At 34.0% G+C, this 12,703-nt stretch overlaps 1 protein-coding gene across 8 annotated transcripts; it reads right to left on the bottom strand.

The window, feature by feature from the left end:
- Window positions 1-2,996: 2,996 nt before the first annotated feature.
- On the bottom strand, window positions 2,997-11,906 carry LOC132604208 (protein NRT1/ PTR FAMILY 1.2-like). Of its 8 annotated transcripts, none has more exons than XM_060317595.1 (5): window positions 11,680-11,818; window positions 9,026-9,226; window positions 7,703-7,920; window positions 4,795-5,345; window positions 2,997-4,417 (listed from the first exon to the last, which is right to left on the bottom strand). In XM_060317595.1, the coding sequence occupies exons 2-5, from the start codon at window positions 9,129-9,131 to the stop codon at window positions 3,553-3,555; spliced, it is 1,740 nt and encodes a 579-aa protein (XP_060173578.1). In that variant the 5' UTR covers window positions 9,132-9,226; window positions 11,680-11,818; the 3' UTR covers window positions 2,997-3,552. The 8 variants fall into 8 exon arrangements, with proteins under 8 accessions (XP_060173578.1, XP_060173579.1, XP_060173581.1 ...); XM_060317596.1 differs by having other exon boundaries at window positions 9,026-9,145; XM_060317598.1 differs by lacking the exon at window positions 11,680-11,818 and adding an exon at window positions 8,846-8,935 and having other exon boundaries at window positions 9,026-9,147.
- Between the last annotated feature and the right edge of the window lie 797 nt (window positions 11,907-12,703).

Below are 12,703 nucleotides of genomic sequence, written 5' to 3'. Positions count from 1 at the left end.
ATTTTAGGTTGTTTCTTCTTTTTTCCCTGAATTTATACCTTTCTTTTTTCTTGTCTGAATGAGTCCTAAACTTCTAATTTTTTCATATGAAAAGGACAGAGGTTGTAGATTTGGAGGTTCCTATAGAAGATACTTCAGTAACATTAGCATTTGCTGCAACTCAAGCACATGGTAATGCCTTAATACTTCTTCCGTGGGTAATCCTTCTAAAAGGCAGAAAAGAACAACTCTTTGTAGTCGAAACCTTAGCCCTGAGGATAATGATAGAAAAACATCTGAAGTTTGGGATCATTACACAAAGTGTTTTTAATAAAATGGGAGAATTGAGGACAAAATGCAAGTATTGCCCCAAAGTTTGGGATCATTACACAAAGTTTTTTTATTTCATATATTTTCATTTTAATTTTAGGTAGTCTTTATGTTTAATTAATATGTATGTTTGTAACAACAACTAAAAGCTCCTATATATGCTCTACTTTATTTCCAGGTATGTGTATTAAGATGACAAAAATGGTGCAGTCACTACTTAGTTAGTTTTTAGCTCTATATGTAATAGTTTAGCAACTTTGGGTAACTTGAGTATGACACTATCACTAATAGTAAAAATATTTCTATGATGTATGTTCTACCTTAAACGATAAATAGAAGTTATCGTTTGAACAAAAAAAAAAGACATGTCTTTTTCAACTTTTTAATGTTTTACTGATAAGTCTCATGGCTGCTAGTCATAAATTGAAAAATCCAACTAAACCGAACCAAACCGACAATAATCAAACCGGTGGTTATTATTTTATTTGGTTTGGTTATGATTTTAGACATTTAAAAATCGACTAAATTGGTTTGGTTATGGTTTTAATCAATAACCGACTCAAACCGAACCATGAACACCCCTACCTAAATGTAAATATTTAATAGAGAGATATTATATAACTTAAAGTCTTAGACAAAATTAAAAATAAAACTAGTTAAATATCTCTCGTAATAATTAATATTTTTTAAAAGCGTGTAAAATAAAAAACTGACGGATAATATGAGAAGGAGCTAGTACCACTAATGTCGACTACATAAAGACAAACAGCAAAAGTGTGGGGGAGGTGGTGCAAAACAATTTGGGTTGGCCCTACTTCGTTGAATTTTCAGATTGCATGAGCTTCTGCTTGTGACAGCACGTGTCAGTTGTCAAGTTTGGTCACTTCTAGGTTCAGTATTGCTTCAGATTTTTAATTCTGAAATTATATTATTTTAAGTAGTCATTGTTACTGCTACTAAGGGTTGTTTGCTTTGCGGACATTCTGAAATTATAATTTTTGAATTAATTTATACAATGAAATTAAGTTTGAAATTAAATTCATATTTTATTTGGCTGAAGGTGTATATATTTATCTTGAGATTAAATATATCTTCATCTAAACAAAGTATAAATTTAATACGAAATTTAATCTTGAACTTATCCATGAACCAAACGAGCCGTAGTTATTCAATATTCCTTGTCCAATTTGAAAAACTAATAAATTATTTATCATTTTATATCTATTTTACTCTTATTATTAATGCGTTAATTATTTTTATTTTCTAACATTAGATGACTTATGATAATTAAGAGTGATGTGGTAAAATTATTATTTTATTGAGAAACAATAAATATGTCAAATCTTAAAAAAAAAGTGTCAAATCATGCATGGACAAGTAATCGACCAAGGGAGTATTACAAGACGTGAAAGGGAACAAGGGAGTAACAAAAATGAGGTCATGATCGACATAATAGTTTGGGTCAAATTATTATTTTATTGAGAAACAATAAATATGTCAAATCTTAAAAAAAAAAGTGTCAAATCATGCATGGACAACTAAAAATCGACCAAGGGAGTATTACAAGACGTGAAAGGGTACAAGGGAGTAATAAAAATGAGGTCATGATCAAAACTAATAAATATAGTCAAATCTCTATATAACAACATCATCGGATTTAAAATTTTCCAATAGTTATAGAGAATAGCTGTTATACACCTATAACAGCATTGACATTTCAATAATACTTCATTGTTATAGACAAAAAAGATGCATAAAATCTAATTTTCAAATTTAATTGTCAAATTCTAAGCTTAATCACACTTTATATAACGAAGGAAGATAGTTTAATGATGAAAATATATATATTCATATGATATTATTTGTCATAAATAGTGTATTAAATGATCTGCGTACACTCTACCCTCCCCAGACCTCACGTTGTGGGATTTCACTGGGATGTTGTTGTTGTTGTCGTCACATAAATGATCAAATATTTGGTCAAAATCTCTACACTTATTATTGGTAATCATAGGTATTCTATTTGTATAAAGATAGTTAATTATTATATTGCTAAAAAAAGAAAATAGTTGTTATATGGGGGGTAATTTTACAAAAAGCGTACTGTTATAAAGTTGGTTGCGGCTGTTTTAGGTGAAATGCTGTTATAAAGAAGTAAAATATAACATAAAAAATCGATTCCGAAAAAACTTAACTGTTAAAGAGAGGTGTTATATGCGAGTGCCGTTATAGAGAGGTTTGACTGTATGACACATATTTTCACATACCTCTATCATCACTGAATTAACTCCCTCCATCCTATATTACTTAGCCACTTTTCATTTTACACGCCCTTTAAAAATTCATAAATAAAAATATATTTTTACTACATTACCCTTATCTCTATCCAATTAATTGCACCCTAATCAATATTGTTACTTTAGAAAATAATTAATGTTAAGGGTAAAATAGAAAAAACTTAATTAATTAATTCTATCTTAATTTTACAAATGGACAAGTATTTTGGGACAAATATTTATAGAAGTATGGACAACTAATATGGGACAGGGGAGTAGTTAAATTAATAGTATTCTTTATCTTAAATTATAGCTTAATCTGGTAGAGTAAATTCTTACCTATTTGGGGTGTAATGATCCAGTCCGGATAAATATTACAGTACATCTTACTACAGATATCTATATGCTTAATTCCCAAGAATACAACTCTTAAATTTAATCTTCCCTGATAAGATAATTTTGGTTGTACCAACATGTAGCTACTCAAAAGGTATATATATGTACCCAAAAGAATTGTACAATTTTTGTTCAAGTATATAAGGCTATAGTACCCATGCGAAAACTATCTTCCCAGCACAAAGCTTAGTGACTACAACTTCATTTGATACATTATACATACATTAGCATCAGCCATGCCCAAAAGAAAGTATACATACTAATAAGCTCTTCTATAGAATGACATGATACTTGCCTGTCCCCTCTAGAATACCACAACTCGACAATATAGTATGACCCAAACAACTCTAGACTAGTTGTTGAGTGACTTAGTCCAAAACTCCACCAATAAGAACACCTTCCTTCAATAAAATAATATTCTCTTTTATAGCAAATAAGTTGGAGACTTTAATTTTTTCTGTTTTCTAAATTCTCTTTTTCACTACACCATCCTCACTTTCTTCGAGCACACTACAATACTTTCCCACACTTCTCATACACCAAGTAAGAAACTATAAATTCTTGTACAATTTCATGGCTTCTCTTCTTCCATAACCTCTCTTTCCTCTCCTTTGCAGGGACCATAAGCTCTACTACAAACAATATAACACAGTATGTTAACCAGACTAAATCCTGCAAGAACCAAATAATAGTAGTCATAATGGCCCTTGTTTATATTGCTTGATATCCAACTCTCTTGCCCTCCTCTTTTAGTCAAGTCGTCGATGGTACTCATTAAAAAGCTAGCTAGTAAGCTTCCCACTCCCGTACCAACTCCTAATAGAGCAGAAGCTACACTTGACATGCTTCTAGGAAATTCTGAAATATAAAATTCGTTTTGGCCAATGGCGTGCAGGGCCACTGCAAAGCCAGCAAGGGAATTCTGGGGAAGTAGCCACATTGCTGACATAGGGATCACGCCTTGTGGATCATCCGAGTAGCCCTCCTTGATTGCGATACTTCTCCGGACACATTCTACGGCTGCCACCACTAAGACTGACAGGAAAGAAAGAAATAAACCAAACCCCATTCTCTCTTTGGTGCTGAAATGAGCAGGTTTTCCAGTCAATTTTGATGCTATGGGAAGAATCAAAGGATCGTAGAGGACAATCCAAAGTATAGCAGATATGACACCAAAGATGCCAAAGGAGCCAGCTGGGATTTCAAAGCTGGAACCAATATGTCGATCCATGGTAGTTGCTTGAAGAACTGGGAAAGAGTTCTGGTTTATATTTATGGACATTACAACTCCTGTCAACCAGATTGGAACAACTTTGAGTAATGCTTTCAGCTCTTCTACTTGATCTACAGCGCAAAGGCGCCAAGGATCTATGGCTTCTCCATCTGGGCTCAAATCTAGCTGAGGATCTTGTACAATGCAAGCTTTATTCAGAAACCTAAAGTCAATAAATAGAAGTTTAAACGCAATATGAACAAGTATATCAGGACCGGAAAAAGCATCCAAAAGCATCATGAATTCTGAACAAGATGACATGAGGTCTCTTAAACAATAAAAGCTGGAGTCAGTAGCACATTGAGTTATATTTGTCATCAGCTGGTGTAGATGGAAACAATGAAATTCACAATTTCCTATAGAGGTGAGAGAAGCTCAACATCTATAAAATGATGGATCAAATAATAGTTTAGTTCAGGAGGAAAAAGCATACAGGCTAATAACCAAACAACAATTTACCATTACATAGGTTGTCTTCCAAGCATATGCAGAAAGTAAGATGACCAACAGAAAGCTAACGATTGGTAAGAATGAAGTTACCTTAGTTTTTCACTTGGAAGAACTATGGCTGACCCTTTTTTCTGATAATATAGTATATCTGGACTCTGTGACGACAATCTGAGACCTCTCTTTCTATAAGAGGTTACAATCACTTGAAGAAGGCCAGTGATTAAACTCGATTTAGGCTTCAGTTTCACGTAGAATGGAGTACCCAAATAAATTACAAGAGTTGAAAACAACATTAGCAAAACGAGGGCTCCAAAACCTAAAGCCCACCCCATGTTGACTTGGATATAAACAAGACACGTGAGAGCAACCAGGACAGACAAAGCATACAAGGCATAGTACCAGCTGAAATATCTCTCAATTGCACGTGCATTTCCTTGATATACTTCCTGGCTCAACTGATCAGAACCAAATGCTAAAGATGAGGATTTGATTGCACCATCTCCAATGGCAATGATCCCCAAAGAGAAACACAGGAAGAAGAGTTGGAACATCTCTGCTGATCTGCAAATGTTGTTAGAATCGCCACAGGGTGGGGGCCTTGCTTGCGGAATCACTGATGTCAGCCAAAACAGAAACATCCCCTTCAAAACACAGAGAATATCAAGAATTATTATCGATAAATTTACCTAGTTCAAAACAGATTATTATGACTCTTCATATTACAAATTGCAACAGATGGGTGATAACGATTCCTCCAATTCTCAAATTTTGAAGAGGGATCAAGCAATTAATGGGCATACATGTTGCTACCTCTTCCCCCTCGTTCCCTCAAATTAAAAATCATCAAATGGGAACACAAGTTGTGCTTTTATGTCTGCATAATCATACTGGTAAACTTGTGGCTGCTTTTACTGGAATTTCGCTTCTACATACTATCACATTTGCTGAGGCTACTGCTATTCATGTTGGTCATAGCTTTGTATCACAGCTGGAAGATATTTTGTGCATATTGAATGTGACTCTAAGTTGTTAGTTATAATCATTCAAGGTGCTGCAAACATACAATGCCATAACACAAGATATTAGGCTGAAGATTAAATACTTGCTGAGCTTGCTAACCTACAAGTTGAATAATTGTTATCATGAGGTCAATCGGATTACTTAGCTAAACAGCGCGCCTCGAATGTGGAGTCTGAATGTGTACTGGTAGCTGCTTTGCTAAGTCTACTTTCTTCAGATGCTGATCAGGTTCCCGTATTTAGGTTCAATAAACTTAGACGTTAGTCTCTTTGTACAGCATGGTCAAATCTTTTGTACAGAAGAGGTCTTTCTATCTTCCATATATAGTGGCTTGCTTTGTTTGGCTTGTAGCAAAGAGGCATGTTTAACTCAAGAAAATTTGAAAAAAGGGGGTTCCAACTTATGCTGAAGATGTTATTTGTGTGGAATGGAACTAGAGACCAACAGTCATATCTTTTTGCACTGTGAAGTGACTGACCAACTCCAAAAGCTATTTTTAGTGATTAAGGGTGTCAGATGGACAATGCCAGGAACAACTGCTAATTTACTGCCATTCATGCTGGAATAGCTTTGGAAGAGTGACTAGAAAAAAGAACAGGTGTAGCACGATCCCAGCTTGCATTTGGTGGACTATTTGGAAAAGAGGGAAATTCAAGATACTTTGAGGACCAGTGCAGCCAAGATGAACTGTCTTCTCTTATTTTTGTTTCACTTTTGGTGTAAAGAGGAATTCAGGTATAACACAGAATCTGTATTAGATGAGATACTTGTAAGAAGAACTAGCACAGAACTTCTGCTGCTTCTTTAGTGTAATTTTTGACATTGTAAATATGGATCTCAGGCCTCAGCACAGTCTTTATGCTGATTATATACATATATATTTGTTACCTGTTTCAGTTAAAAATAAAAAATAAAAAAAGAAGAAGAAGAGGAGATAGGGCTTGTCCCTTTGTCTTGTAGGCATAAAGGTAGAAAGGTTTCATCCCCCTTCCTTTTGTGCAAATCTTCTAAAATATTACTTCCTCCATTTCTTTTTATGTGTACTAGAGAGTTACTAAATATAGATAGTGACATTCTTTTTAAAATAGATTAGACAAGAAAGTAAGACACATATATTGAAACGGAGTAATACAATATCTAACCTAGAGCTCCACAGTTGAGACTAGTTTCTTAGAAAAGACTAATGGAAACATAATTAAGATTTGGACCTAAAAGGAATGGCTAAAATGGTTACTTCCTGTGACTTCTTACATGTTGAACTTCACACATCCCGATTTCAGATTGAGGACTGCACCAGAGTACTATAGCTTAATCTACAGATTCAAATCACTAGCAAGACTCTTTCAGTTACTCACGGAAACAACAAACTAGACTAAGATATCACATTTCAAATGACAAGATAAGTTCGTTGAATTGATATTAGACTATTTACTAAAATGATCTCATCTGAAGAACCTTTTTTCTGATGTTCTATGCAGAAATGCATTCCGACACATAAAGCCATTTTTAAATGAAACAAACTAAGCAGAGGACACGACATTATATGGAAAATACTTGTTCCCCTCGTCTAATTGGAAGTTAGGTAAAATAAGACTAGCAGAAGAGAGGACACGAGGTATTCAATGCCAAACGAAATGTCCCCGTAGATATGACAAAGAAAACTAGTAGAAAAATGAAGGGCCAGAAAATGTTCATTAAGGTTCTTCGTAATCAACCAAGGTCCTCCAATCAGTATAAATTATGGGAATCCATTAACAAACAAGAAAATAAACAATTATGAGTATGTTCGATTTGATGGATTTGGTTGCCAGAAGGAAACCATTTTCCGTGGTGGAAAATGACTTCCCTCTCATTTTCCTTACAACTATCTAAACTTTCAACTTCATATTACTTGCTACAGCTAACACTACGTCATCAATTTGTTCCTTAAAACTTAAGGGAACTAACAAAAGAAACCAACTCAGTTAATGAACTTTACCACAACAGTGACAACAGATCCCAACCCTATCATCTGGAACCGACCCACAAAAGAATCTGCCATAAAGGCCCCAACAACTGGAGCGATGTTGGTAACTGCTGACCAGATGTAGAGAATATTTGATCCAGTGGTCATATCCATGTGATATTCATCCATCAAATACAGGATCATGTTTGGAGTTAGAGCAGACAACGCCACAAACATCAAAGCCGCACTTCCTAACCAAAAAAAAAAAGATTAAATGGAGAAGAGGACTCTCTAACTGTTTCGTTGAAATCTCTATGGACAACAAAATCATATTCACCCACTTCTTTTGATTTCCGTTAAATCCATGACTGACGAATCAACAACTAGGTAAAGATTATCAAATTTAACTTCAATGAAGAGCAACTTTAGGTGTTTATCAAAAACTTAACACATAAATGAACTCGTTCCTAAAATTTATACGACAATAAATCAATAGGAAACGAATAGGAGGTACGCCATAACAAAAATCAAAGCCGAAATTTCCTAACCCAAAAAAAAAAAAATGCAGAGGAGGATTCTCCAACTGTTTCATTTAACCCATGACTGACGAATCAACATTTAGATATAAAGTATCACATTGAACTTCCATGAAGAGCAATTACAGGTATCTCAACAAAAATCAAAGGAAAATGAATAGGAGGGTAGGCCATAGAAAAACTAAAAGCTGCATTTCCTAACTAAAGAAAAAGTGTTAAAGATTAAGCAGAGAAGAGTATTCTCCAACTGTTTCATTGAACCCATGACTGTTAACAACTAAGTAAAAATATTCAAAACCTCAGTGAGAGTAATTATATGCAAAGCCGGAGCTAGCATTTTGAGTTTATGGTTTTTGATTCTACCAAAGACAACTTAATGAGTTCTGAATAAATATTTATTCATATTAGTAGATTTTTAAACACAAATACACGGTCAAACCCAGTAGACATAATTATAGCTCTGTCCGCCCATGATTATAGGTGTTTATTAAGAAATTAACACATAAAGCAGTCAAGGGTGTGGCCTAGTGATCAATCAAGTGGTTGCGCACCATGAGGTCTCAGGTTCAATTCTCAGCAGAAACACTAAAACACTAAACGATTTCTTCTCATTTGTTCTAGTCTTGATGGACAGAGTTACCTAGTACATGTTACTGGTGGGGTTGGTAGGTTGTTTCCGATAGACGCTCGACTCAAAATAAGTGAAATCCAAACAGGAAAGGAAAATAGCCTGATAAATAAAGCAAAAAGTAATAAGTAGGATGGATGAAATCAAAAAAAAAAAAAAAAAATATATCAGAATCAAAAGGAAAACGGATACCAAGGATGAAAGGCATGGTTCTGAAGCCACCCTTCTGAGTTTCAGAAGCATCTACCAGCAAAGGCTCTTCCATCATTTCGTTTTTTTCACTTGATGAATTCTCCATGTGTACGTATCACTCTAGAAAAAAAAAAAAAAACTCTCTCTTTCAAGTTTGTAGCAGCAAACACAAACTCCACTTAGTGAGTAGGGACAGTTACTCTGCGACAGCAACAAAGCGTATGCTAATTTAATACTCCTTCTCTTCCCATTTATATTGACACAGTTCAGATTTTAAGAGTCAAATTTTTACATATCTACATTAAAAAGTAATAATCATATTTGAGTAAAAAGTCACAAGAGTTAACAATCTAAAATATATAAAAGATATGCGAATAAATTATGATAAAAAATTGTTTGACTTTAAATCCTAACTATGTCATATAAATTGAGATGAATGTAGTATTAATGTCGACCACATACAAACAAACAGCAATATCCTGGGGAGCTGGCTAAAAACGAATTGGCTTGGCCCTACTTTTCTAAGTTTCCCATTTTCCATGGCCTGTGTCTCACATGCCCCTGTCAAGTTTTAGTCACTTCCAGGTTCAGTATAGCTTGATTAATGCTCCGGATTTTTTATTCTGAAATTATTTTAATCTATTTATTATTACTACTACATTAGTTATTCGATGTTACAAAACGTAGGACTTTCACATTATTATACTATAAATAAACTAAAATAAATAATACTGACAGAATCTAGTACAAAAAAAGGGTCTCTAAAATTTCTTTTTTGCAACAAAAGGGATCGTTTAGCATAAGAACATTAACTTTCTATATAAGATAATATAATATTGATTGGTCACATAAGAAATAATTTTTTTTAACTTGATGGTCAATCTAGACTCCTTCCCCTTTTCCATTATGAAAATCCAGAGGGGCCAGAATAGGTTCGTTGAGCATTTGTCTCGACAAAGAATCATGCTATTTTCCCCCTATTGTATTGAATCACCAAAAAAAACAAAGAGGTCAATGCTATGATCTCCTATTGTATGATTCAATATTGTTCGGGGACGACTCCACTTTCACGAACTCCTTAGTGATTCTTGCTTTTAAGAATCACGTCTTGCATAATCTAATTTCTTTAAAGTAATAAAAATTTCAGATGACGCCATTGCAGCTTAAGAGATCATATCAAAATATAGAAATATGAAGGCCAAATGCAAGTACCTTTTAAAGTTGGAATAGTCTTTTATTTATAGAGCTTTAGGCCAATTGAATTTTAAAAAATTTACTAAACTTATCATGTAGTTCGTTTTTCTAGTAGCCTGGTCATCTCAATTATGAAAATCTAGAGGGGCTAGAATAGGTATTCTTAGCATATGGAGGATTCGTTAAGCATCTGTCTCGACAGAGAATTGTGCGATTTTCCCCTAATTATATTGAATCACCATAAAAAATAAAAAATAAAAAAGAGGTCAATGTTGTGATCTCCTATTGTTTGATTCAATATTGTTCGGGGACGAGCCTCTACTTTCATGAACTCCTTAGTGATCCTTGCTTTTAAGAATCAAGTCTTGCATAATTTAATTTCTTTAAAGTAATAAAAGTTTTAGATGACGTCATTGCAGTTTAAGAGATCATATCAAAATATAGAAAAATGTAGGGCCAAATGCTAGTACCTTTTAAAGTTGGAATGGTCTTTTATTTATAGAGCTATGGGCCATTTGAATTTTAAAGAAATATACTAAACTTATCATGTAGTTCGTTTATTTCTAGTAGCATGTTCATCTTTATAATGAAAGGCAGCTTTTTTTTTAAAACCCTCTTAGGGATCGTTTGATATGCGCGATGGGATAATTATACATGACAGCTATCTAAGACTGTAATGATTATTATTTGAACAAAAACTAATGAAGCGGAGCCGCTCCCTATATGCAACACGTCATATTATCAAAAAATACAATTTATACCATAGTCTGCTTACAAATAAGGGTGTGACCTAGTGGTCAATCAAGTGGGTTAAACACCATGTGATTTCTTCTCATCTGTTCTAGCTTTGGTAGACAAAGTTACCTGATATCGGTTGCTGGTGGGAGCAGGTAGGTACCATGGGCGGATCTAGCGGAGTTCGAGGGTGTTCACGAACACCCTCGGCAAGAAGTTACAGAGTATATATAGATTTTGAATCCCCTAACCACAAGACTAGAGGTTAGCTCTATGGTTAGGGGGTTCAAACTTTACCTTGAGGTTCTAAGTTCAAACCTCAAGAACTATATTTTTATTTTTTGAACCCCTTAATGAAAATTCTAGATCTGTCGCCGCAGGTATGGCGTAGAATTAGTCAAGATGCACACAAGTTGACCCGGACACTATGATTATTAAAAATATTTAACACATAAATGAACATGTACCAAAAGTGCAAAAAACAATAACAATAATATATTAGCGTATTATCACAAGAAGGGTCTAGGGAGGGTGATGTATGCAGATATTACTCCTACCTTTGTGGGGTGGGATAAAGAGTTTGTTCTGATAGACGCTCGGGTCAAAAGAAGTGAAATCCAAACATGATAGGAAAACAGCGCCATCAAAATAACAAGATAAACCAAACAAATGAAACAACAAGTAAGTAAGTAAGGATGAAAGGAAAAGAGTAGGAAAACGAATACCAAGGATGAAAGGCAAGGTTCTGAAGCCACCCTTCTGAGTTTCAGAAGCATCTACCAGCAAAGGCTCTTCCATCATTTCGATTTTTTCACTTGATGAATTCTCCATGTGTACGTGTCACTCTAGAAGAAAAAAACTCTCTCTCAAGTTTGTAGTAGCAAACACACACTCCACTTAGTAAGGACAGTTATTCTAACCACTTAGTAAGGACAGTTATTCTAAGACAGCAACAAAGCGTACGCTAATTTAATACCCCTCCTCTTCCTATTTATATTCAAACTTTTATATTCCGACGATAAAAATAATATATATATTTGAGTCACAAGAATTAACAATCTAAAATATATAAAAAACATACGAATAAATTATGATAAAAATATTCTTATTTGACTTTCAATTTTAATTATGTCATATAAATTGAGACAGAGGGAGTACTGGTGTTGACTACATACTGTTTTACTGTGATTTTTTGCTTTCGTATTTCATTTTCATACTGCTTTAAATTGTTTGTCCTTATCTGATCTTTTTTTGTCATACTTTCTCTTGAGCCAAGAGTCTTTCGGAAACAACCTCCCTACCTTCCCAGGTAGGAGTAAGGTTTGTGTGTACTTTACCCTCCCTAGATCCCACATCGTGAGATTTCACTAGGTATATTGTTGTTGTATTGAATTAAATTTTTTTTTAAAAAAAAGTCAGTGTCACGCTAGGGTAGATCTAGAAGTCGGTTATAGATTCACATAAATTCATTAGTTTTTGACGAGTTACTTATTTACTAAATATCTATAAATAATTAATTGTGATCACTATTATTTTAATTGTAATATTAACTTAAGGTCGATGTTAAACCATAAATTTGAAATCCTGAATCCTCTTGTGCTACGATCCCAATTGTCTGATCCACTTTGACTAAAGCTTTTCTGAACAACACTTCTAACTATATTATGCTATAGGCTGGATTATCAAAAAAATACAACTTATACCATAAAAAATAAAAATAAAAAATTGTTTTAGGCCATTCGAATTATT

The sequence above is a fragment of the Lycium barbarum genome, chromosome 7 (genome assembly GCF_019175385.1).
Source record: "Lycium barbarum isolate Lr01 chromosome 7, ASM1917538v2, whole genome shotgun sequence".
NCBI classification, from domain to species: domain Eukaryota; kingdom Viridiplantae; phylum Streptophyta; class Magnoliopsida; order Solanales; family Solanaceae; genus Lycium; species Lycium barbarum.
The sequence above is the reverse complement of the archived record's forward strand: the minus strand, read 5'-3'. Positions and strand labels throughout refer to the sequence as shown.